This window comes from Cydia fagiglandana, chromosome 11 (assembly GCF_963556715.1).
Source record: "Cydia fagiglandana chromosome 11, ilCydFagi1.1, whole genome shotgun sequence".
Lineage (NCBI taxonomy): Eukaryota > Metazoa > Arthropoda > Insecta > Lepidoptera > Tortricidae > Cydia > Cydia fagiglandana.
Window position 1 is genome coordinate 879,043 of NC_085942.1, and position 27,587 is coordinate 906,629.

Genomic DNA, 27,587 nt, shown 5'->3' on the forward strand with positions numbered 1-27,587 from the left:
ATTTCCTGTCATAGTTACACAATAGTTACACACACAACACAATTTAGACCTTATTGTCTGTAGAATAAGATTTGAGATGGTAGTTGACAGTGTCAACGTTGATACTAACAACGCCCTTTAAGGGATCGGGGCAACAAAATTTTTGTTGTCTTGTTTCTGACCACTCTGTCACGCTTTTATTTTTGTCTTTTATCAAATATAGAGAAAAAAGTTGAGTGCTATTGCATGTCATTCTGGCTGAAGATTATAATTCTCTTAAGAAAAATTAAAAACAAAATTTCACCCAAAAAGCTCCACTCCGTCACATTTTTTGGGGACAAAAAACAAGACAACGAAAAGAATTTTTACTCGGCTAACGCTAAATTGTATTACCTATTCAATTCATCATATATTCAATTTATACACGTTTTGCTATGCCAAATGCCATGAAAAAACGCATCGAAACTATTTGGCTCTATTTGCAAGGGCAGACTGTACCCAAAACCTTTAAAAGGGTAAAATTGTCTCGAGAGACAAAAAAACACGAAATAATCTCTAATTTTCATTAATTTAAGTTGTATATCATTACCCATACCACAACAGAATAAAAAAACAGAGAAATGACAATACTATTAAAGTCATTGTTAACATTGTCTCGTCCGCAATAGGATTACCCGTAAATGTCGCGTTAAAAAACTCGCTAAGTTAGTTTGCGAGCCCGCAACACGGCCGCGATCCCCGCAAATTCTTTTACAACAAGCCCGCAAGCCCCAACTTTGCCGCCCTCGGACTATTGACGCCGAAAGTTTTGTGAGGGACTAATCCTGGTGAAGGGTTTTTTTTTTAAATAAACGAAAATTGTGAAAATTAACTTAAGCTAGATTTGGCACTAAAGCTCTGGCTATATTTCGGCACCGCTATCCTAGGAAAACAAAGCTTAAAGGTGGCCACTGACGAGCCTTCCAACAGTCCAAATAGCGTGGCTGCAATCCAAAATCGGTCCGTGAATGTCAAAAACGTACAATGTTTAATACTAGGATGCCGTTCATTTGGATGAATCCATTGTAACTGTAACGGCATCCATTTGGAAGGCTCATCAGTGGCCTGCTTAACAAGCCAATTTGAACGTACACTACACGTACACATTTGAATCATGTTATTTAGTTATCGTGCGTTGCGCTTGTACATGTCCGTACATGTATTACCGTGGGCGAGACGCACGATAAACTACTTAAATAATTTGATTCAAATATCATTCTGATATCAGTTGTAAAGTTCGAACTGGCCTGTAAGACATGATTTGAAACTATGTCTCTTGGGTGACTTATAATCTATTTAGCTATCTAATACCTTTAAGGTACATACAAAAAACAATTGCGTTATATTAAGTAATTACACACTATTACTACATAAATATGTGCGCATTTTTCTACTTTTGTATGTTTATTTGCGCTAAATTGATAGTAAAACTTTGTTGTATACAGAAATCACGTAAAAAAAAACCGGCCAAGTGCGAGTCGGACTCGCGTTTCTAGGGTTCCGTACATAAGTCCGACTCACACTTAACTGCACATTTCTAATAGGTTTTTCTGTCATCTGCAGGTAAACTATTTTGTGTATTTTGTTCAAAATTTTAGACCCAGTAGTTTCGGAGATAAAGGGGGGGAATGGTCATTTTTTAGCTATTTTCTTATATAACTTCGAACCTATGTATTTTAAAATTATAAAAAAACATGTGCATCTTTGGTTCACTAATTTACATATGTGTACCAAATTTTAACTTAATTGGTCTAGTAGTTTCCGAGAAAATAGGCTGTGACAGACAGACAGACACACGAGTGATCCTATAAGGGTTCCGTTATTTTTCTTTTGAGGTACGGAACCCTAAAAACGTTATCGTTTTTATCAATGCAATACCAAAATAAAGTTGGGTGAAGCCCAATGTTTTAATTAAATTTCCCAACATAAGCTTCCGTGAATAACAGTAATAAAGTAAAATACCACGAATTCAGAAAGGTTTATTATACCTGGAAATATTGCGAGTCATGGCGCGAACGTGGCATTCAATGGAGGGAATTAAAAAAAAGAATAAACTTAAACAGCTGAGGCCATCAGTTAAACGGTGTAGGTCTTACCTTCATTTAAATAACTGCCGTATTCGAACTTCAAGACATTCACAAGAGACTACTCGTACTAGATCCATTCTAGATACGTTACAGTTTAGATATCAACTAGTTGTCTTTTGCAGCGCAATTCGGGCAACCAATGTCACTTTTACGTTAGATAGCGTAAGATATCTATTAGATGTGAATTGGATCTCTAACGGCTCGATTCTGTATTAGATCTCTACTAGACCTCAACAAGTTACGATATGGATAATTTAAAGATATTTGTAAGATAGATATGTCAAATTTGACGTTTCCGCGATTCTGGAGGCCCTTTTGAACGATTTCGACAAGTTATGACTTAGATATCCAAGTCACATCTAGTCGATATCTAATGTAAATCTAGTTGATCTCTATATCGTTTCTAGATCTTGTGATTATCTCGTTTCCCGAATACGCGTGCTAGTCATATCCTGAGGAAACCGTTCAAGAGTATCTCCAGAATCGCGCAAATGTCAAATTTGACAGGTTAGATCTTAAACATATTGTTATCGTATCTTGGTGATGTCTAAAAGATATCTAATAGATGTCTATTTCAAAATCCGAATCGGGCCCTAAGGGTCATTTTATAACTGTCAAAAATCAACTCTTATGTAACGAGCCGTAGCGGACGCGTAGCGTGCTACGACCGCTACGAAACACGTAGCTCCGTAGCTCGATTGCTATACTCGTAGTAGGTCGACTGGGCAGTGGGCACTTTTCGATTATAATGAAGACAGGTATAAATAAATAAATAACTATTAAAAATGTTAGTGCCTTACACGCGTATTCGGGAAACCAGATAATCACAAGATCTACAGACGATATAGAGATCAACTAGATTTACATTAGATATCGACTAGATGTGACTTGGATATCTAAGTCATAACTTGTCGAAATCATTCAAGAGGACCTCCAGAATCGCGGAAACGTCAAATTTGACATATCTATCTTACAAATATCTTTAAATTATCCATATCGTAAGTTGTTGATGTCTAGTAGAGATCTAATTCATTTCCCGAATCGAGCCGAAGTTAGCTTTAAAAAAGATTTTGCCAAAACAATAACCGCCACTATAAGAAAATTGATTGAGAAATGATCTCATAGTTTTTAAATGTCAACTCAGGCCAATTTAAAAAATGTCCACACATTTTATAAGTTTTTACCAATTTTGCAGAACAACAAAAACCTTTCTCAAAATATTAAGACATTTTATTTTACTTTATAATTCAAACCAATTGTTTCCAACCCGGGATCTTTTAGAAATAAATTATCAATTTACTGGTCACTTTTTTAATTACAGAAAACGCCAACCTTTTTTCCGTTGTCCAATTCATTGGTGCGATTTTCCTGTGCCGCGGGCGGAACGTGATCCCGATTTGTTTTAAATTGTGTTCTTATTTTTAAGGCGCGGTGTGTAGTAAAATGCGCTTTTTTGTAACCATATTTACAGACTTTTACAAGGATTTCATGCATTATTTTCTAGTATGTATAACTTTAGTCCTTGAACTACGTTATTGCTTGTCAGAAACACAACGGCTCATAATTTTCTCGATAGAATCTTAAGTTGAAAACATGCTTAAAGCTGTCTTTTGATCCATATTTTAGAAGTACTACGACGAAAATGGATATGAAACTTACCTCATTTGATAGCTTTTAAGTAAATCTTCGTTATTGCTGGTCCTTTTATCGATACGTTAATCTTTTCATTCATAATTTTATGAATTCAAGTTTTGCGTACTAAATTACACCCTACGCGGCAATACCTTGCGCCCATTCCCCACGCCAGTACGCCCGTGGCCACTGCCAGCGTCGGACCTATGCTAGTTTAGTGAACGTTTCATAAAATGGGTAACCACTGTATAAATATGCAAATATGTTATACACACAATGTTTTTCAACATACTTACGAAGAAAAGCAAAATAATTCTTAATTACTGTGACATTTCAGACATTCGTCCGTCATATTGTCATTTTATAACAAGGGAAGCAAAGGCACACACCCATCTAACCAATCCGGAATTCAGTCACGGTTGATAAATTGTGTAAACATATTTAGGCTATTTAATTAATCAAATTGAATCATTTTTAAACATATGTGTACGGGATTCAAATACCTATGTGGGAGTGTTTAGTGTATGGTGGTAACCATTTCACCGCTTTTAGTTTCCGAATTACCTACATGCGTTTTAAGGGAAGTGGTCGAAAAATGCCTAAAATGGTTTTGTGTTTAATATTAGGCAAGGTAAAAGTACTAGTGCTCGACGCTGCACTAGTATTTGACATGGGTATAGTGTGTAGCTTTCAAATAGAGCTCGACGGCTAATTATATTGTCTATTGTTAAGTAAAACCGCTCGTGCCACGTGCCACAACCACCTGCATAAAAAATACGTACTTCGGTTACTGAGTGCCGGCGAGTCGAACGGTACAGAACCAGTCTAAAAGTGTCATCGTGATGCGTAACAAAGGCGCGTTATCGGAGAGCGCACCTACACTGGTTTTTTGTGCGTTGGCCTAGCCGGCGCTCAGGTGCCAAATAAAATAATTAAGACCCTTTTTTGCAGGTAAGTAGCACGTGCGGTTTTACTTAACAATAGACATTAGGATTAGCCGTTGAGCTCTATTTGAAAGCTACACACTATATTTTATGTCAAAGTAATATAGGTTAAATTTGAACGGCGATGATCTTTCTGTATTCAAATTTAATTCTTGTCACTTTGAAATAAAGTGCCCGTGTCGAATACTAGTGCAGCGTTGAGCACTAGTACTTCTACCTTATTTCCGCCAAGTCCGTACCGTGCTATATGGAAATTTATTCCAAAAAATGCTGTTTTTATATACCACACTGGTGGCAAGCAAGCATACGACCCGCATTCACCATAGCCTATGGACGCCTGCAGGACGGGGATGTGACACATCATGCCAAATGTTGATTGATTTTATATAAAATAAAAGTCCTAATATATAAAATAAGCTTTCATAAGTAATAGTTACTGATTTTTAAAAAGCGCTTTTCAATTAAAAGACATGGCAAGATCGCTTACCTTCTTTCAAGTACTTTCTAATGCTAAAAAAACGAACTACAGTATTCTTCCTTATTTTCAATACCTACTTGCCCGAAATTGACTTCTAGAATTAGACCAAGTTTGCGACGATTTTGGTTGCACACGCAGTGCAAGTGTTAATCATAATTTCATAAAAGTTTGTCGTTCAAAATAACACTTGCACTGCGTGTGTAATCAAAATCGTTGCAGAGTTTTCTTGGTCTAACTCTATTATATTTTTAAGGTAGGTAAGTACTAATTTCTGTCTCATAATAATTTGGTATAATTTGATTAGGTTCTTAGTTTGTCGGGGTATACTCTCATATAGTATATAATTTCATTAAGTACTCATTAAAATACGAATTTGCTAATAAACCTTATTCGATATTAATTGCCGGAAAAAATCCCGGAACTGACAAATCAGAATATTCAGAATACCGATGGCGCCAGAATAAGGATGTAGACGTGCTGCGCGGGAATGGTGCGGCGGGGCGCGCGAGGCGCCCGCCCGCCTGTTCTACCACTCGTCTGCTTCACCCCCTCGGAAACGTAAAACTCAAGTATAAGAGCGCCTTAAATGACGAAGCTTAACCGACTGATCCCGCGGAAACCCGACGCGTGTAATACATTTTGAAATAACAAAAGCGGTATTAGGACCTTAAAACGCATGATCATGGTTTGGTATTCATGTGGTATTGGGTACAATTACATTGTACATTGTACAAAACAAATAATTTATACAGATTATAGAGCCCTGAATTAAAAAATATAATAATATAATAATGGAGGCCTAGCGGTAAGAGCGTGCGACTTGCAATCTAGAGTCTCGGGTTCAAACCGCGGCTCGTACATTTGAGTTTATCGGAACTTATGTACGAAATATCAGTTGATATTTACCAGTCGCTTTTCGGTGAAAGAAAACATCGTGAGAAAACCGGACTAATCCAATAAGGCTTAGTTTACCATATGGGTTGGAAGGTCAGATGGCAGTCGCTTTCGTAAAAACTAGTGCCTACGTCAAATCATGGGTTGACAACTATGTCAAGCGGATCCCAGGTTCCCATGAGGCGTGACAAAACGAGGAAGAAGGAATATTCTAATATCCAATTGTTGTCCTCAGACTGGTTCCCCGGCTGGCGCAAGCACAGCGGCCAGCCGAACGACGACGGGACCTCCGGGCAGGACTGCGTGGAGGCGCGCCCCTCCCTCCCCCCGCGCCCGCCCCCGCCGGCGCCCACCTTCAAGTGGAACGACCGCGGCTGCAGGGAACACAACTACTTCGTGTGCGAGCGGCCACACAACACAGGTATGGACATGTTTAACATAGGAGCAGGACTGCGGGGAGGCGCGCCCCCCCTCCCCCGCGCCCGCCCCCGCCGGCGCCCACCTTCAAGTGGAACGACCGCGGCTGCAGGGAGCACAACTACTTCGTGTGCGAGCGGCCACACAACACAGGTATGGACATGTTTAACATAGAAGCAGGACCCATAATATAACATTTTCCATAGACTACGAAGACCGTTTAGGATTGTTAGTTAGTTTTTAGGGTTCCGTACACAAAGGGTAAAACGGGACCCTATTACTAAGACTTCGCTGTCCGTCCGTCCGTCCGTCCGTCCGTCCGTCCGTCTGTCACCAGGCTGTATCTCACGAACCGTGATAGCTAGACAGTTGAAATTTTCACAGATGATGTATTTCTGTTGCCGCTATAACAACAAATACTAAAAACAGAATAAAATAAAGATTTAAATGGGGCTCCCGTACAACAAACGTGATTTCTGACCAAAGTTAAGCAACGTCGGGCGTGGTCAGTACTTGGATGGGTGACCGTTTTTATATACTAGTGTGGCCAAAACCGCGAAAAAACTGTCCTATTTTTATATGTACCTATTTTTCTTTTTGTAACAACGCATCCTTACAAACAATTGAAAATAACTTCATGAATTATATGATATACGAATCTCAAGTGCAACTCTACGGAAAACAGTTTGTCGACCCCTGCCTTTCCAAATTACTCCCATATTGGTAAACGTAGTCCGGTAGTATACCCCTGACAGGTACACTTCAAAGCGTTTCACGACCAATACCGCCTACGACGTGAATATTTAAACTAGTAGAAAGGTTGACGATGCCTGTCGCTGCTTATAAATGTGAAGGTAGGTTTTCGATACTCCCAGGGGTACGCAACCTGAAATTTGAAGCGAGAATTTTTAACATTAAATTAGGAATATTATGTTTTTTGTAGCCTATATTGTGTCCCACTGCTGGGCAATGGCCTCCCCTGTCTTTCGCCACTCGTCACGGCTTTGTACACGCTCCCGCCAGTCGCCACAGAATGAGTCCAGGTCGTTTCTCCATCTCATTTTTTTTTTATGTAAATACTAATTTTAAAATATCTGTCGCAATTTATATACCGGGTGTGGCCTGTAACACGAGCAAATATTTAAAACATAGACTGTACTCCTCAAACGGTGACACTTTTGTTCAACAACTTTTGAAAATTATGAAATATATAGACTCCCTATTTTTCATACAAAATAAATATTATCTTCAATGGACGCCATCACCACGTCATATCATTGTGATTGACGTTGCTTGTCACGCCATAAACATAACAAACTTCGCAATACATTGCGTCTTAGAATAAACTTGAAAGTGAATTAAAAATCAAACCACAAGTTATTTTTAAAAGTCGTTGAACAAATGTTGGTCAGTATGAGGAGTACAGCCTACAGTTTAATTTTTTGCTCATATTACAGGCTACACCCGGTATTAGGTTTGAGTGAAATCAACATATGATATTGAAATTGATATGTCATATTTTGACATGGGTTAATTTCAAATTAATGATTTAGGTATCCTTACTACAATTACTGTGATGTTGGAACATCATAGGCCTAGTTGTTAACACGGTCTATTATAAATGATAGTCCCTGCTGCCTGCCAGTGACAGCGCTGATTATTCAAATCAAACTATCAACCGAAAATCAGGAGCGGCATGCAAACTTTCAAAACCTGATATTAATTTGTCTCATACACCTAAAATGTTTGAAACAAATAGAAGCAAAAAAACAAATATTAAAATCATAATAGGTAGGTAATACATTATTATGTGGATCTTGAAATGTGTCTAAATGTGTCTGTCTTTACAAAACTCAACTTCGTTTTGTTTTATATCTTCGGCCCTTTAATTTTAAGAACCCTTATTATGTACCTGTTGCATAATACCTATGTCTGTGTCTCTCGGGAAATTTGTTATTAAAATATCGTTCGGGTTCCTAGTGAGCACATTGTATACTGCAATGATCAGGCAACATCATCATTATATTCCTCGCGTTATCCTGGCATTTTGCCACGGCTCATGGAAGCCTGGGGTCCGCTTGACAACTAATCCCAAGAATTGACGTAGGCACTAGTTTTTACGGAAGCGACTGCCATCTGACCTTCCAACCCGAAGGGAAACTAGGCCTTAATGTGTAGTCCGGTTTCCTCGCGATGTTTTCCTTCACCAAAAAGCGGCTGGTAAATATCAAATGATATAAACACACGTGGGTAAGACATAGAGAAGCCTGTACATAATTTAACACCATAATTGTACCTATGTTTAAACAAATAAAAATATTCTGATTCTGATTCTGATATTTGGTACATATGTTCCGAAAAACTCATTGGTACGAGCCGGGGTTTGAACCCGCGACCTCCGGATTGAAAGTCGCACGCTCTTACCGCTAGGCCACCAGCGCTTCATCAGTCAACATCAAATCAAAATAATATTTTAAGGTTGTGCCAGCCAGTCTACAGAAACTAATTTAGACACAAGGCAATTTGCAGCGGCAGGTGTCGTCAACATTTCGGGCGTTAAATAATATTAAATATTCACGCAGACAGGATTTAGAAACCATTTCGAGGCGCTTGCGACGTAAAGGCAAGCACGAGTAATTTATATTACCTATACATATGGTGACAATTAATCTTTTACCCCGGATTAGCAAGCTGAAGTGGCAGTGGGCCGGTCTTATTAGCCGTAGAACCGATAACCGTTGGGGTAGACGAGTTCTCGAGTGGAGACCGCGCATCGGCAAGCGTAGCGTAGGACGTCCTCAGACTAGATGGAGCGATGACCTTCGCAAGGCGCCCCCCATATAACCATTCCAGTCGCAGAATCATCAAAGTGGTAACTAAATGTCAGATGTGTCGTAACAGAGTCCACACAATGTGTCTAGAATTGTTTCGAAACAAAGTGTCGTCGCCGTGTGTACACTTTTCCGTAACAAGGTGTCGACACATTTGTGTGCACTTTGCGTGCGGTTTGCGACTAAATCTGACAGCAAATTTGTGACAGCAAATGTCAATATAAAATACCTCTTGAAAACCAAGGTTTGTCAAACTACTATTAGTGTCTCGTGTGCTAGTAAGTAATTCTAGTAAGTCATCATGGGCGATGCAAATGATAATAATCGACCAAAACCATATAAACACCCAACACCCGTCAACCTTTTACAGAAAAGTTTTTAAAGAAATGCAATAAGCTACTTAGGTCAGCCAACGAATGCTCAAAAAAGTTGTAGAGGGAAATGCTCGGAACACAATTTTTGACTCTGTAACTTGGTTTGGACAAGTTAGGAGGTGAACATATCAAAAGTCCCCGGCCGTAGCCCTTGAGCGGGGGGAAGAGAGGGGGCTTTGAATGTCCCATTTTCCGGTTTTTCGATTATATCTCGGAAACTATGCATCTTAGCGACATGGCCACTTATACAAAATGAAAGTTAATTTAATTTGTTACAAGTTTATTCGTCAATTTTTTCGATATGTTGAATAGTTTTTGAGATATCCGCTCTTGAAAGTTTATTTAGGGCTCTCAATTTTATCTTGATATATCTACATCAGTGAAGGTGCTAGGCCGTGTATGGTATCGTTTTCGTATAAATCTGGGTTGCTGAATCCATTTAACATGGAAACCATTCCACAAAATTAAAAAAATCTTTTTAGGGTTCCGTACCTCAAAAGCATAAAACGGAATCCTTATAGGATCACTCGTGCGTCTGTATGTCTGTCTGTCTGAATACACAAAATAGTTCTTTACCTATAGATGACAGGAAAACCTATTAGAAATGTGCAGTCAAGCGCGAGTCGGACTTAATGTACGGAACCCTTAATACGCGAGTCCGACTCGCACTTGGTCGGTTTTTTTTAAACTCCTCTTGACGCTTAACCGCTGAACCGATTTCGTTGAAATTTGGTATAGAAATAGTTTGCATCCCGGAACAGGACATAGGATAGATCTTATAACCAAAATCATCTTTTGAAGGTGTGAAAAGTGGCGTGGAAATTTGTACGGGAAATCAATAACCGCTGAACCGATTTATATTAAATTTGGGAAGGTCTACATCTTTGATTTAGTAAAAAATGATAAAAAAAACATGACTTCAAACCTAAACTTAAACAGTATTAACTTCAAGAAGTCAATTCTGAATTCCCCCCTACACCTCATTTCACACCTTTGAAGGATGATTTTTGAGATAACTTATTATGTCCTGTCTCGGGACTCAAAATATATGTGTACTAAATTTAAATTAAAACTGTTCAGCAGTTTAAGCGTGAAGAGGAGTTTAAGAGAAAGTAAGTTTATATGTTTTTACTTTGGAATGGTGTCAATGTGATACCATAACTAAATTTGGTACTGCGAATTTATACGAAAACGATACCAAACATGGCCTCGTAGCTTTACTGTTGTAGAAGTCAAAATAAAATTGAGAGCCCTAAATTCTTATTACTTGACCAAACTTGTGTAGAAGGAAAAGGAAAAATAAAAGTCTTCGGTAGGATTATAAGACACAAATATAATTTTTTTTTGCGTTACTATTTCAATTATCAAATATAAACATACCTTGATTATATTATTCTAGTGAGATCCTCACAGATAAACAAAACCATTTACTTAAAAAATTACAAGGTCGAAATGTCACGGAACTTGTGAGAGTAATACGTGAAAAATAAAAACTTTTATGACAAATAAATCTGGACACAATTTAAGAAGCATCCAATTGCGTCGAGGAATCATCTGTATGTTTGCTTGTTTCATTACCTCCTCGCTTCTTTTTTTGTCCTTTGTATTCTGTAGGAATTTGTTAGATCTGAAAATAAAGATAACTTGCGTCGTCACGGATGTCGATTTATAGGTTTTAGGGAGTGCAGAATTCGAAAACGATGATCATTTTATAATCCAAGATGGCCGCTACGTATTTTGTCAGAAAAGTCGTCATGAATATCGTTTTATAGGTTTTAGGAAGTGCCGATTTCGAAAATGATGACCAGTTTGGAATCCAAGATGTGTGCCGTGCACTTTGTCATAAAAGTCGTCATGGATATCGTTTTATAGGTTTTAGGGAGTGCAGAATTCGAAAATGATGACCATTTTGGATTCCAAGATGTCTGCCGTGCACTTTGTCATATAAGCCGTCATAGATGTTGATTTATAGGTGTTAGGAAGAGCAGATTTCGATAATGATGACCATGACCAACAAAACGACATCCATGTCGACTTTTAACATAGTGCATGGCCGCCATCTTCGATTCCCAAATAGTTATTATTTTCGAAATCTGCGCTCCCTAAAACCTATAAAACGACAGCCATGACGACTTTAATGACATACTGCATGGCCGCCATTTTGGATTCCAAAATGGTCATCATTTTCTAAATCTGCGCCCCCCAAAACCTATAAAACGACACCAACGACAAGTTTTGTTGGTCATGGTCATCATTTTCGAAATCTGCTCTTCCTAACACCTATAAATCAACATCTATGACGGCTTATATGACAAAGTGCACGGCAGACATCTTGGAATCCAAAATGGTCATCATTTTCGAATTCTGCACTCCCTAAAACCTATAAAACGACACCCATGACAACTTTTATGACATAGTGCGTGGCCGCCATTTTGGATTCCAAAATGGCCATCGTTTTCGAAATCTGCGTCCCCTAAAACCTACAAAACGACATCCATGACGACTTTTATGACATAGTGCATGGCCGCCATCTTGGAATCCAAATTGGTCATCGTTTTCGAAATCTGCGCCCCTTAAAACCTATAAAACGACACCCATGACGACTTTTATGACATAGTGCATGGCCGCCATTTTGGATTTCAAAATGGTCATCATTTTCTAAATCGGGGCCCCGTAAAACCTATAAAACGACATCCATGACGACTTTTATGACATAGTGCATGGCCGCCATCTTGGAATCCAAAATGGTCATCATTTTTGAAATCTGCGCCTCCTAAAACCTATAAAACGACACCCCTGACGACTTTTATGGCATAGTGCATGGCCGCCATTTTGGATTCCAAAATGGTCATCATTTTCAAAATTGGGGCCCCCTAAAACGTATAAAACGACATCCATGACGACTTTTATGACACAGTGCATGGCCGCCATTTTGGATTCCAAAATGGTTATCATTTTCGAAATCGGCACTCCCTAAAACCTATAAATAGACACCCATCTCGACTTTTATGACAAAGTGTTTGGCTACCATCTGTCGTGAATAAAAAATAATTAGATTTAAAGTAGGGTGGTATTGTAGTGAATAAAAATAATTAGGTTTTTAAAAATGTTTAAATAGTTAATGGGAAAAGTGCCTCGGATAAGATCCGCAGTAAAACATTGGACTATTGGAGTACAAGGGTCCTCTTGTTATTCTAACCTGGTTAATGGGAACTTGGTAGGATATTGAAAAGATAAAACCAAATATATGACATGCAATTTAATATTCCCTACTAAATCAATACAAGGCACACCGCTTCGGGGCGGGCGCTACTCAAAATACAATTTGTTTCCATAAGCCGTTGGCGGCTGTGGGGTGACACTATGGCAATCCTTAATCTACGATCGCGAGACGGACGAGACGCGGGGTTTTGGCCAAAACCTAAAACGAAAGTCTAGTGCACTCACGGATACCGGGTGTAGCTTTCATCCTGGAACTTAGCGTAGCAGACAGATCGACGTAGATCAGCGGCGGGCGTTCATCGAGCCCCAGCTGTGACAAGCTAAGGCGAGAACAACCCGCGGCGCTCGGAGTTTTACGGGAAGGACCCGCACGAAGACACCTTGGAGTCGTCGGACGGCAGCATAGCCATCCGACACACGGCCTGCAAGTCGAGGCCGCGCCCTACGGCGTAGAAGCAGCGTCAACATGACGCTCAGCAAAATCGGGGACGCGCAACAGCGCGCCAGGGAACACGATCACCAACCGTGCTCATGTCCATCGGCGACACGGGACGCACCAAATAAATCACGCGCACAATTCACGCACAGCGATATACGCACTTTACAAATCGGTCTCCCACCAGCCGGACCAGGCGGCGGAAGGAGACGAGGCAATTCCTCTTAATCTTTAATTAGAAACCATCCACATGCTAGCGTATTCCCATCCCAAGTCCAAGTGAAGTGACAGTGACAGTTCGACATCTTCCCCTACCGGACACGTTGCGTTTCGATTCACATCACCACATTAAACGTCAAACCAACTTAAATCTTTTCTAAATCAAATGGTTCTCGAAAAATATCAATACTCATTAATACTTGTAATATTTTAAGTGGTTAATAATAATTACTAATAATTATATTTTTATCGTACGTTTTCTACCTTGTTTCATTCAGAATACCTTCTTTCCGATGCGGTAACTAAACGCATAATTTACTTTCTGACAGTTCACCTGTCAAAAATCTCAACTCATTAACACCGTCCAAATCGCAATTTATGTTTCATAAAAAATCCGAAAATGATTCTAAAATACGAACTAAATTAAGATGTGACCTACTTGGGCAGTTAGTGTAGACTAGGAGGATCATTTTGATATGCGTGAAGCCAGGTTTGGTCCACTAATCTCTGCACAAACTGGGTGACAAGTTCCGTTCAAGTGGCATACTCTTTGGACTTGTTTCTTCGAAACCAGTTAACCAGGAGGCAGTATATGCTAATCAACCTACAGCTGAGAAGGTACATTACAGTTTTACATAAGTGTCATACTCTGGTGTATGTTATTCTGTTGGAAATGCGACAGTCATGTTGTACAGGTTATCCTGTATGGAAAAGTATGTATCTATCATAGGCAAGTATGTAGCATCGCTACAATATCCCCTCTCTCGGCAAAGAGGTTAAGCACCGGTTAACCGAGGCAGCCGGGGTAACCGGAGAAAAAAAATAATTTTCTTAAAAAATCATCGAGTCCATTAGGACGTTAACTATGCATGCTAACCGTCATTATGTTTTAATCTACCTATGTCCATCTCTGGGACTGTAAGTTTTATTTCTAAATTTTAACTCTATTAGAAATCACAGTGCATGGCCACTACACTGTGGTTTCTGCAACCTAACTAAAAAATATTTTTTTTTTTAATTCAAGTAATCCTAAATTGACTGGTCTAGCCACTATTCAACATAAATAATATGAAGGTAACTCCCTATTCTAAGATTCACTAAAGTATTTAAATCCAATTTAAATATTAAGTATTTTCAACTATATTTATAAATTCTTACTATTTAGTATATTACAAGTAGTCATAATATATACATGATGCAATATTAAGAATTAAATTTTAATATGGTATGCCCTACTATGTGCATGCCTATGACTACAAAATTAAATTACTAGTACCTTAATGTAATGTGGTAACTAGTTGCTAATTTATATCTACAAATTATATTAATAATAGTGGAGGCTAACTTGTAGCTCGCACTCAAGTCAAATCCCAATGTGTAGCCAGCGGGCTTACACTAAGTGAAAAAAAAAAAACTTAGTTTTCTTTTTCATGTCTAAGTCAGTGAATTATATCCAATATAATTACATCACCCTGGACCCTTAGGGTGTGTAGTCACAAAAAAATTTGGTTTCCCTGGAAACGCTTGAAAAAAAATCTTGACCAAATGAGTCAAGGAGGTACGCGTACTCAAAAAAAATGGGTTGTTACCTGAGTTCACCCAAATAAAAAATAAGTTACTAACTTGAAAATACACCTTGCAAAATATAACATTGAGCATAATGTCACTGAACCAATGCTTTAAAATTAAATGGTAACTGATTTTTTTCAGATTACCTTAACTACAAAGCGGTTTGCTCTAGCAGTCGGAAATTCGGAGGTTATGTGACGAATCAGGAATACTACTCCAAATGGAATGCAGCATGCCGTTCAACAACATGTCCCTACCTTTAGCAAATACAAATGGTGCATGTTTCAGCAGAACTTTAAAAAATACTATGCTAAGATAGCCGAAATTGAGGTTGATTCTAAGACCAATTTCCTCAAGTTTCAAAAAAAAATCAAAAACAAATAATATGAACATTTAAGTTCTATAAAGTAGTTCTATTTAGAACCGAATAAGTCAAAAACAAAGAAATTTAGAGTGTCTCGTCTATCATACTAAGTCACCGGAATGAAAAGTTTGAGTTGGTTTGAGAAATAAAAATGAATAAATATTTTAATACTTTTGAAATGGGTGGGTCGGGCGGGTGGGTGTCTAACGCGGCAACCCATGGTCGCGTATTAAACAATGAGGCATTAGGCATGGGTAGGGGTGAGTAGATAAGGTATCCCCCCCCTCCTACTTCATAAAATTCCTCTCCTTCCCCGTCCGGCATGTCGGTAGAAAAAAAATGGTTTGCTTGTGTCAGGGTATGTAATAAAGTATAATAAATTGGTAACACTTCACTTTATACAGGAAGTGTTAAAATAAATTACCTACCTCTCAAATGGAGCATTGTCGTGAATAAAAAATAATTGGATTTAAAGTGGTGTGACATTGTAGTGTATAAAAAATAATAATATTTTAAAATGTCTAAATAGTTAATGGGAAAAGTGCCTCGGATAAGATCCGCAGTAAAACATTGGACTATTGGAGTACAAGGGTCCTCTTGTTATTCTAACCTGGTTAATGGGAACTTGGTAGGATATTGAAAAGATAAAACCAAATATATGACATGCAATTTAATATTCCCTACTAAATCAATACAAGGCACACCGCTTCGGGGCGGGCGCTACTCAAAATACAATTTGTTTCCATAAGCCGTTGGCGGCTGTGGGGTGACACTATGGCAATCCTTAATCTACGATCGCGAGACGGACGAGACGCGGGGTTTTGGCCAAAACCTAAAACGAAAGTCTAGTGCACTCACGGATACCGGGTGTAGCTTTCATCCTGGAACTTAGCGTAGCAGACAGATCGACGTAGATCAGCGGCGGGCGTTCATCGAGCCCCAGCTGTGACAAGCTAAGGCGAGAACAACCCGCGGCGCTCGGAGTTTTACGGGAAGGACCCGCACGAAGACACCTTGGAGTCGTCGGACGGCAGCATAGCCATCCGACACACGGCCTGCAAGTCGAGGCCGCGCCCTACGGCGTAGAAGCAGCGTCAACATGACGCTCAGCAAAATCGGGGACGCGCAACAGCGCGCCAGGGAACACGATCACCAACCGTGCTCATGTCCATCGGCGACACGGGACGCACCAAATAAATCACGCGCACAATTCACGCACAGCGATATACGCACTTTACAAATCGGTCTCCCACCAGCCGGACCAGGCGGCGGAAGGAGACGAGGCAATTCCTCTTAATCTTTAATTAGAAACCATCCACATGCTAGCGTATTCCCATCCCAAGTCCAAGTGAAGTGACAGTGACAGTTCGACATCTTCCCCTACCGGACACGTTGCGTTTCGATTCACATCACCACATTAAACGTCAAACCAACTTAAATCTTTTCTAAATCAAATGGTTCTCGAAAAATATCAATACTCATTAATACTTGTAATATTTTAAGTGGTTAATAATAATTACTAATAATTATATTTTTATCGTACGTTTTCTACCTTGTTTCATTCAGAATACCTTCTTTCCGATGCGGTAACTAAACGCATAATTTACTTTCTGACAGTTCACCTGTCAAAAATCTCAACTCATTAACACCGTCCAAATCGCAATTTATGTTTCATAAAAAATCCGAAAATGATTCTAAAATACGAACTAAATTAAGATGTGACCTACTTGGGCAGTTAGTGTAGACTAGGAGGATCATTTTGATATGCGTGAAGCCAGGTTTGGTCCACTAATCTCTGCACAAACTGGGTGACAAGTTCCGTTCAAGTGGCATACTCTTTGGACTTGTTTCTTCGAAACCAGTTAACCAGGAGGCAGTATATGCTAATCAACCTACAGCTGAGAAGGTACATTACAGTTTTACATAAGTGTCATACTCTGGTGTATGTTATTCTGTTGGAAATGCGACAGTCATGTTGTACAGGTTATCCTGTATGGAAAAGTATGTATCTATCATAGGCAAGTATGTAGCATCGCTACACATCTGCATGCAAGACATTTCTATTATTTTTACGTACAAAAATGGCCCCCTGTCAACTTCCAACCGAGATTTAATCGATAATTTATTCGATTAATGTTCAGATTAATTCAATTTCAATCTATGTTAGGTCGACTAAACTAATCGTAATTAAAATTTGAGGATTAACTTTTTTTATTCCATTAATTAGTCGAATAAACAGTTAATCTATTAAGTCCCATCTCTGACCACGTCATTTTTACACTTTGAGAATATCTGAAAACAAATGAACACAAGGAGCCATTTTGCAAATCCAGTAACTTTGTTATTACTTTTGACAGCGCGTGTCATGTGTCTACACAGAGTCGACACAAAGTCGAAACATTTGCGACTACTTTGTGACTGCAATATTTCTCAGCCTTAAACCATATTTATACATCATAATTAACAAGTTTCGTAGTATGTAAAGCGTTATTTCTGTTATTTAAGTATAGTATACGCATCGAAGTACTAAAAATGCATCAAATAATATATTTATGAACACAAGCACTGAGAAGTAAACAATTTCCTTTCCGGCTAAACTAAAACAATGTGGTGGCGCGTTGATTATATTACACTTAGTTTATCAAATCACTCGAGCAGTTTAATTCCCCATAATAATTTAAGTCCTATTGTAATATAAATGCAAACAATATATAATTACGTCTTGTAATCCGTTTTAGAGATGGCGTATTAATGTCACTTATTTTTATTTAACTATTTTTCCACCTGACAGTTTCCATTTGACAGGAACAAAATGAACGAATGAACGAATGATTTTGGCATAAAGTAGTCGCAAACCCGAAACAATGTGTGCACACGGCGACCACACTTTATGTCACTTTGTGTCATGTGTCGACCCTTCCCCATTTCTGGTAACTGTGTCGACACGGCGACGACTCTGCGACTGGAATTGTGACCGAAACAGACGGTGTCGACACAAGATGTGTCTACACCGTGTCGTAACGGCGACTGGAAATGGTTGTATGGGCCAGCAAGAGCTGGATCAGAGTTGCCGCAAATCGTGCTCAATGGCGTGCAATAGGAGAGGCCTATGTCCAGCAGTGGACGAGAGTAGGCTGATGATGATGATGATGATAATGTTTTACTCGTGTCATGACTAGACTCGTATAAATCGGAGGCAGGAAGCTATTTGACGACAGAAGTTTAACATGAATGTGACTGACTGACTTTATGTAAAGTTGTACAGTCAAGGAATTTAAATTCCGACCCATTTCGTACTTTGTCACAGTGACAACCGTATGAGGTCTCTAGCGGTTTTCATATTGACTGTCACTGTGACAAAGTACGAAATGGGTCGGAATTTAAATTCCTTGACTGTACAATGCATTGTTTTTAATTATCATTCTCTTTATTTATTTTTCGTCTTAAGTTAGGTTTGTTATAATATGAATATAAAAGTAAAATATAAAAACACTTACAAAACAATAAAAATACATATAAACACATTATACAAAACCTAACCTAGGGTGCCGCCGGCAGCGGGGCAGGGCCCAAGCTGCCGGTGGTAAGGGCCGCAGAGTGAGGAACCGACGAACTATAACGCGCCGTGTCCAAAATTACCTTTATCATTATTATTATGTTACATTACTCAATACAAAAAAAATATGGTTGTCTGTAAAGTCGGTTTACGGGCGATAATTTTGCGTGATAACTTCATAAGAAAACATCGTGGCCGTAACGTTAAAATGGAGATTTGTCCACAACGTTACCATGGAGATTTGTCCACAACGTGACACTTTTTCGTGCATGATACCAGTGTTCATCGATTTATAACACGTTATCACGTCAAAAAAGGACTCGTAGCCTAGCGGTAAGAGCGTGCGACTTGCAATCCGGAGGTCGCGGGTTCAAACACCCGGCTCGTACCAATGAGTTTTTCAGAACTTATGAAGGTCAGATGGCAGTAACTCTCGTAAAAACTACGCCAATTTTTGGATTAGTTGCCAAGCGGACCCCAGGCTCCCATGAGCCGTGGCAAAATGCCGGGAGAACGCGATGTTACATTACTCAATGAAATCTTAAAAATTAAGGTTTAAATACATTTAGTCAAATTCCATGCTGGCTTCGACTTTAGTTTAATTCTCTTTTAACTTACAAAATTGGTTTTCCAGACTATAAAATCAAATCCTTACCCAAACAGAATCTTGTTACACGTAACATCACCCACAATATATCGTGTGAAGCCGTGGTATCACGTTCTCTCAATTTGCTAAAGTACATTAACTTGGAAAGAGGCACTTATTGCGAAGAACAACTGTCAGTCTTAACACAAATGGAAGAACACTGCGCGCGCAGAAGCAAATACAGAGAAGTCACTGGGACTAACGCTACCGTAACCTCGGGTTACTTTGACCCACATGGAAACCTCATTTAAAAGGGTCTAATAAAAAAACGTCAAAGGTTAGCCAAAACCAACCTAATGGCATAGTTATTTCCATAATTATAGTGCAATAATATATCCATAACCGAGTAAATCTTAATGACCAAAGTTACCCTCCAGGGCTAAAGTAACCCGACTTTACGGTACGTAGTTTCTTATTCACTCAGATGTGGCCCCCGCCTGGCAAGGAATACAATATTTATTGAATGGATACAGGTACCAGAGTTTCCTCCACACGCGCTCAATAATTAGATATTTTTGATGATAAATATTTGTTGTAGTGTGAGTATTGTGCCGAAACTAAATAAATAAATAAATATTATAGGACAATTTTTACACAAATCGACCTAGTCCCACAGTAAGCTCAATAAGGCCTGTGTTGTAGGTACTAGACGACGATACATATAATGTATAATATATACATATATATAATTATACTTATATACAAAGAAAACATCCATAACTCAGGAATGAATGTTTGTGATGAACACATAATTAAATGCCCTTACCAAGATTCGAATCCGAGACCTCCTGCTTCGTAGGCAGGGTCACTACTGACATTACCGACTAGGCTAGGAGGCCGTTTAAACGCATGCAAAACCCTTAAACCCCAATTAGATGGTCCAAGAACTTGCATGCAATATTCATTGCTAACTAACTATCTACACGGTACAAAAACATTAGTAGATCGATCAAATAGGTACCTCAATGTAACGAAATCCCATGCAAGTTCTTGAACCCTCTAAACGGGGCTTTATTTAATTTTTTGTATTACTTCTGACCTAGCACTAGATATAATTTAAGTACTATCTTCTATATAAACCTGGATCAATACAAATAAATTATTATATGTTTTCCCAAAAATATTGTAATTAAACTCTATGTACTTCAAAAATATAAACGAAATCAGATTGAAAGTGTCATTTATATTCTAGCGTATCCTCAGTGCCCCATAAACCGGTTAATGGGTATCACAGTAGGTACCTTATTTATTTCCAAGGCACTGTATTCTCATTATAGTATTTTTAACCGACTTCAAGATTTCAAAAGGAGGAGGTTCTCAATTCGGTTCTATGTTTTTACTTATCTTCTTTATTGTAATACATATGGATTATAAATAAATTATTCTTTAAATCGTACTAACTTTACAATGTTTTTCCAATGAATGGCAGCCTAGTTTACGGCTTACCGGAAACCTCTTGAGCATGTACTGTGTTTTAAATTATTATCAATAAATGTATTCTTAATTTTAATTTTTAACAAGCAGAAACGTCTGCGAACGATGCTATTAAGCTTAGAATAAATTTAAAAGTGGAAAAATTACTGTCTTGGGTGAGACTTGAACTCACGGGCTCTGAGCGGCGCTGGAGTATCGATCCAGAGGCCGTGAGTTCAAGTCTCACCCAAGACAGTAATTTTTTCACTTTTAAATTTATTCTAAATGTATTCTTATTCTAAATGTATAAAAACCCATTTCTCACAGTAAATGAAATGTAGATTGAAAGTAACTTTCATCTCAAGCGTTTTTCCTGAGTGCCCGCGCTGTGCGCTGTGTCCCATAAACCGGTTAACGAGTATCGGAGCTCGTAACGTCGTGATTAAAGTGCCGGTTTACGAGCTGCAACTATCGTCCTCTGCGAAAACAGCCAAACAACTACGCTGTTTCTTGCGCTGTGACGAGAGTGGTAGGTTACAAGGTTTATCTTTTAAATCAAGTAAATAAAAATGCATGGAATTTTAAATTCTTTTTTATTTTTGAAGATTTTTAGATATTTTCATTCGTAATAAGCAGAAACGTTTGCGAACGTTGCTATTAAGCTTAGAATAAATTTAAAAGAAGAAAAATTGGTGTCTTGGGTGCTAGGGTCCCCTTGACCCATAATTATTGTGAGGGGGCAGGTAGAGGAGCCTCACGGGGATGATGGGAATGAAAGTCAGGATCCAGAGCGATGAGGGGTATTTAATATTTAAATAAAAAGGCACCTGTAACAATACAGGTTACGTGTTAACAGAAAGGTATGTATAAAAACACTTTCGTAATTCAGAAGGTTAGAAATCAAATAACTTACAATATGTGCCTTGGTGATGATGTGGATATATATCTGGAAGGTGTGCAGGGCCACAAAACGAGCACTAAACTGCACTGCACGCACTTATGAATTATTACGTTTACTAATAAAAATCACACTTAAAAGGTCGTGTTTAGAAACTTGGGAAGTACAGTCTGTTAGATTAAATGATGTTTATCGATCAGAGTATGTGATCGAACTGAAAATAAAAATCATTGAATGGAATTTGGAATAGGATTTGAATTTCAAAAAGGAATTTAGAATTTGTATGGTGCCAGAGATAGTATGAAGGTCGATAGTGTAACGCTTCGTTACACGCACCGTTACACTACCGGGGTCGCCCTGGAAGGGAAAATCCTGGGGCTTATGGCCAAAGGATTTTTCCGTAATGTAAATATAATGTAATGAATATGGGTATGAGTGATAAATTTAGAAGGTGGAGATGTTATATACAATGTTTATCATACAAGAGAGGCGATTTAAACATGCATACCAAAGGTCATTCATACATCATCTTATAAAATTTTGGTTAATTGTTTAACCAAAATAAGTTTCAATAGAGTACTCCTTTAAGTAGAGGACGTACTCATTAAATCTCTCTCCATTAGTATTAAGGCTTATTAATCAGTAACCACCCGCTGAATATTAATGAATCTAAATATAATATCTACAATAATGTGTACCTACAAAGAGTACGATTGTTGAAATTTATTCAACAAAATAATGCCGTATGGAATGTAGGATTACTACAAAATATCATAAGATAATTCCTTAATGGAATTAATAAATGTACTGTACGGTACGTATGTACCTAAGTACGTAAATATGAACGTTATGTCAATGGAAGAAATATATAAATAAGTATTGTTCTAACTCTGGTAGAGTTAGCTTTGAATAACGTTATATGAACGTAATATAACGTTATATAAATTAAATAGTATAAATGAACGTATAAATTCGTACTAAGTAGGTATGTACGAAATGTAATGGGTCCGAAATGTATAATGGGGATGAGATATAATTATAAATGTATAACATTATATACAATATTTTACAAGTTAGGAGCTTAGGAGAAAAGTAGCTAAGTTTGAGCCAAATAAGAATCTAATTAAGGAAAAACAGTATATTATTTATTTTAGAATTTTGGGGAGAGGTTTAAGGTCTCTAATATGCCATCGTCCGAGCGTTTTGCCGGACATGTCTTGTAGGACATATACTAAGGGTGATATTTTTTTTAGGATAGAACATTTAATAAACTTGGGTGCAAGTTTAGCAGAATAGTGTTTAGGAGAATTACTAATTGCGTAATTTCGTTTCCAGACGATGTCATTTTCGTTGAATTCGAAATGTTGGTGATGTTTATTATACGATGAAGAATTGGTTTGGTGTGCTCTCCAAAGACGGGCTTGTACTTCGGAGAAGACAGGCTGGAGAAGACCAAGATTATCAGCGTATTCGTCTCTGGGCGCGAATATAATATCATCTGTGAGATCAGATTTATCGTATGCTGATCCACATGTGACTAATTCGCGACCAAATACAAGGAAAGAAGGAGTATAATTTGTTGTTTCATTTACGGAAGTATTAATAGCAAATTGTATCTTATGTAGGTTGATATCCCAATTCCTGTGGTCATCCTGTATGAATGAGGATATTGCTGTGGTAACAACTTTATTATATCTCTCCACGGGATTTGGTTGGGCGCATTTAATTGCGCAATAGTGTATTTTTGGGATCTGATAGGAGTGGAATAAATCCGTTGTCTCTTGACTAACGAATTGAGGACCATGGTCAAGAATTATGGTCTGTGGGATTCCGTACACTAGGAAAACTAGGTTTTCTAGAATATGAACGATTACTGATGACGTAGCACGTTTAATCGCAAAGAGGAGGCAGTATTTTGAAAAACAGCAAGTAACGACAAAGATGAATCTGTTGTGTTTTAGTGTAGTAGGCAAGGGGCCGATCAAATCTATTGAAATGCATTGAAAGGGTCGAGAGCATTGCTTAGGTTTACCCATTAGGCCAAGTTTTAGTTGGGTTTGGTGTTTGCAAGCTAAGCAAGTCTCGCATTTGGCAATAAAATTTGAAATATCTTTGTACATTCCTGGCCAAAAATATTTCAATTTAACTTTATTGTATGTTTTAAATGTTCCGAAATGAGCGCAAGTTGGGGTGGAATGATTTTCTGTGATAATGGGTATTCTGTACTCTAGTGGGATAACTTCTTTCCAATTATACTCAGATTGGAGTAACGAAGGGGTTTTTGAGTATCGGTATAATTTATTATTATGTATTATGTAATCTGGAGTGGTGTTGGGGTTAGAACTGCATTTAGCGTAGATATTATTATACCAGTCGTCATTGGTATTAGAACTATTGTAGTTAATAACGTCTACTGAAGGTAAGCGTGATAAAGCGTCAGGGATTAGATGATCTTTACCACGTTTATGTTTAATTTCGAAGTTAAATGTAGATAGACGAATACTCCAGCGGGCTAGACGTCCGGTTGGATTATCTAGATGGAGAAACCATTGTAATGCGGAATGGTCTGTGTAGATTGTGAACTTTAAGCCGTTGTCAAGATAGCAACGCCAATGTTCTAGGGCTAGTAAGACACTTAAGAGTTCTCTTTCTGTAATTGAGTAATTTCTTTGGGGACCAGTTAGGGATTTGCTCATATAAGCAATGGGTTTCTCAACGCCATCAAATTCTTGGGTCAGCATGGCACCGATGCCGAAGCTGGATGCATCACAGTGGACTGCGAAGGGTTTTGAGAAGTCTGGGCAAGCAAGAACAGGGGTAGAGACTAGAGCTTCTTTAATGGATTTAAAGGCATTGTCTTCTAGTGATGTCCATTTAAATGGTGGTGCTTTTTTGGAAGTGGAGGTAAGTTTAGTTAGTGGTGCAACCTTTGTGCTGAAATCGGGGATAAAGCGTCTATACCAACTTGCTGTACCTAGGAACTTTTTAACTTCTCGAGGAGTTGTGGGAGGTGGGATGTTAAGTATTGCCTTAACCTTGTCAGGATCTGTTTGAAAGCCGTGTTCATTAACTATGTAACCAAGATATTTAAGTTCTTTTTTGAAAAATGAACACTTGGGGAAGTTTATAGTAATGTTGGCTTGTACTAGCCTTTGGTAAACTTTATTAAGTAAAGTGATGTGTTCATCGAAAGTATTACTTATGATGATAATATCATCTAAGTAGGTAAATACTGAGTTATCAAGGTTTTCAGAAGGGAATAACGCATCCATAAAGCGTTGTTGGGTAGCAGGGGCATTAGTCAATCCAAAAGGCATTACGCGAAACATGTACATGCCTTTTGAGGGTACATGGAAACTAGTTTTAGGTCTATCAGAAGGGCGTAGGGGTATTTCCCAAAATGCTTTTGCTATGTCTATCGATGATAGATATTTAGCATTTTTTAGATTATCTAAAATGTCAGAAATGAGTGGGAGTTTGTAGGCATCTTTGCGCGTAATCGAATTTAGTTTACGGCTGTCGATGCAAAAACGCCACGTTCCATCTTTTTTTAGGAGTTATTATGACAGGGTTTAGCCATGGGCTTTCACAGGGTTCGATAACATTAAGCTTTAGCATTTCATCAACTTCTTTGCATAAAGCTTTTTGTTTCTCTGGAGAAAGCCTATAGCATCGCTGTTTGATTGGTGGATGGTCACCGGTATCTATGTGATGTTCAATGAGGTGGGTTCGTCCTAAGGGTTTGGTTTCTGTTGAAATATTTTTAAATTTTTCAATAATAGTATCTGAAATTAACTGTTGAGTTTCAGAAAGGTTGTCATAATTAGTGATGTGTTGGTCGCAGGTGGAAATAATTAGGGTATCTATATGTTTATCAGAATATGACGTTATGTCAGGTAATATGTGGGGAGCTATATTGAATTTTCTCCAAAAATTTGTGCCTAGAATCAAGGGTTGCTTTACAGTAGGGATAACATGAGCGGTAATAATAGCCACAATATTTTTGTACGAAATTGGTAGTTGAATTGTACCAATAGAGTATATAGGGTAGCCGTCGGCTACAGAGCCTACGACTTTATGGTCGTAATTTATGGTAAAATTGTGGGATAAGAGAATTTTATGGGAATTATTTCCGAAAATAGTTAAAGCACTGCCACTGTCTAAGAGGCCACATAAAGTTAAATTATTTGTCTGGATGTTGACATAAGGTCGTTCATCGTATGGATCTTGAGTGAAAAGTGCTGATGTAGTATTGTATGATGACATAAATAATTTAATGGTATCTAACCATTGGTTCCATTCTGTAGCAGTAGTTTTATTTAAGTTACTTTTCTCCTTTATGCGTTTTTTGGAAATTTATGGCAAACTGTACATTTTGCAAAAGTGACATTTTGTTTGCCACAGCGGAAGCATACTATATTTTTACTTGTACAAATATCTAAAGAATGATCGTTTGTTCTGCAACGCGGACAGGAGTAACGTAACGTAGAAGGTGGTGCTGTTACAGTATGGACCGGTTTATTAAATGGGAATGGTGGTATATACGGTTGGGAAGGGGGGGTATGGTTAGAATCTTGTTGAATGTTGGTATAGTTGCTAGAGCTATAAGTAGAGGTAGTATTACAGCTTTCGTACCATTTGCACGATTGGAATAATGTGTCTATAGACGTAACATCTGTAGGAACTAATCTGGAACTGTAATAAGGGCTCATGTTTCTACGGAGGATATCTATTTTTTGTTTTTCAGAAAGGGGTTCATGTAATTTGGAAAAGAGGGCTTCCATGGCTGAAAAATACATTATTATTCGTTCATGTTGTTTTTGTTTACGGGAATGTATATTTTGTAGTAAGTTGTGGTCATGGTCATGCAATTCGAAATCTTTTAAGAAGTGGGTTTTAAATGATTTCCAATCTGTAAGGGTTGTTTTCTTTGACCTATACCAATCTAAAGGAGTGCCTGATAAAAAATCGTATATATATTTGTGTAAGCGTTTGTCGTCAATGTTACGCGCAATTGCAAACTCTTCGATGTTTCGAATAAAATCATAAGGGCAACTATCGCCTTTATAGTTGAATTTTTTAAAATCGCTTGGTTTTGCTTCAGAGAGGTTGGTTAATTTTCGAGCAAGTAGGTCTAAATTTGTGGAATCATCTATCAAAGAGGTTGCTGACGCGTAAGTTGACGTTGTTGTTGACGGTTGTGACATGTTAAATTTTGTTTGACATTTTGACAATAATTCGCATATTTTCGAATAGTTGTCAATAATTTCTGGAGATAATTCAGTGGTAATATGGAGACGTTCTATTCTGTTATATAAATGAAATAAGAAAACCGCTATTCTATCGTGCTTCGCTTGGTTGGTGGTCGCAAGCTGTAGCTGAGAAGAAACTATTGTGAGGCATCTGCTAATTTCGGTGATATCTTGTTCAAGATCATATGGGCTGGAGAGATTCGAACACGGGTCCGCGAATAAATTTGGAGTGAGGAGCTGTCTTAAATCATCAGCCTGCGCGGTGGCTGGGAACTGAATGTTCCTGAGTTTGAGCTCATAGATGAGTTCAGGTTTATTTAATAGTGCTGGATTCATT

The 27,587-nt window shown here is 38.2% G+C and overlaps 1 protein-coding gene across 1 annotated transcript in view; it reads left to right on the top strand.

Annotated features, from left to right (window-relative positions):
• LOC134668629 (uncharacterized) overlaps positions 1-27,587 on the top strand; it is a 347,587-nt gene that overhangs the window by 297,507 nt on the left and 22,493 nt on the right. Inside the window, exons 7-8 of the mRNA XM_063526069.1 lie at positions 6,289-6,474; positions 6,516-6,623. Of these exons, the coding sequence (XP_063382139.1) occupies positions 6,289-6,474; positions 6,516-6,623 (294 nt within the window). The remainder of the gene's footprint in view (positions 1-6,288; positions 6,475-6,515; positions 6,624-27,587) is intronic.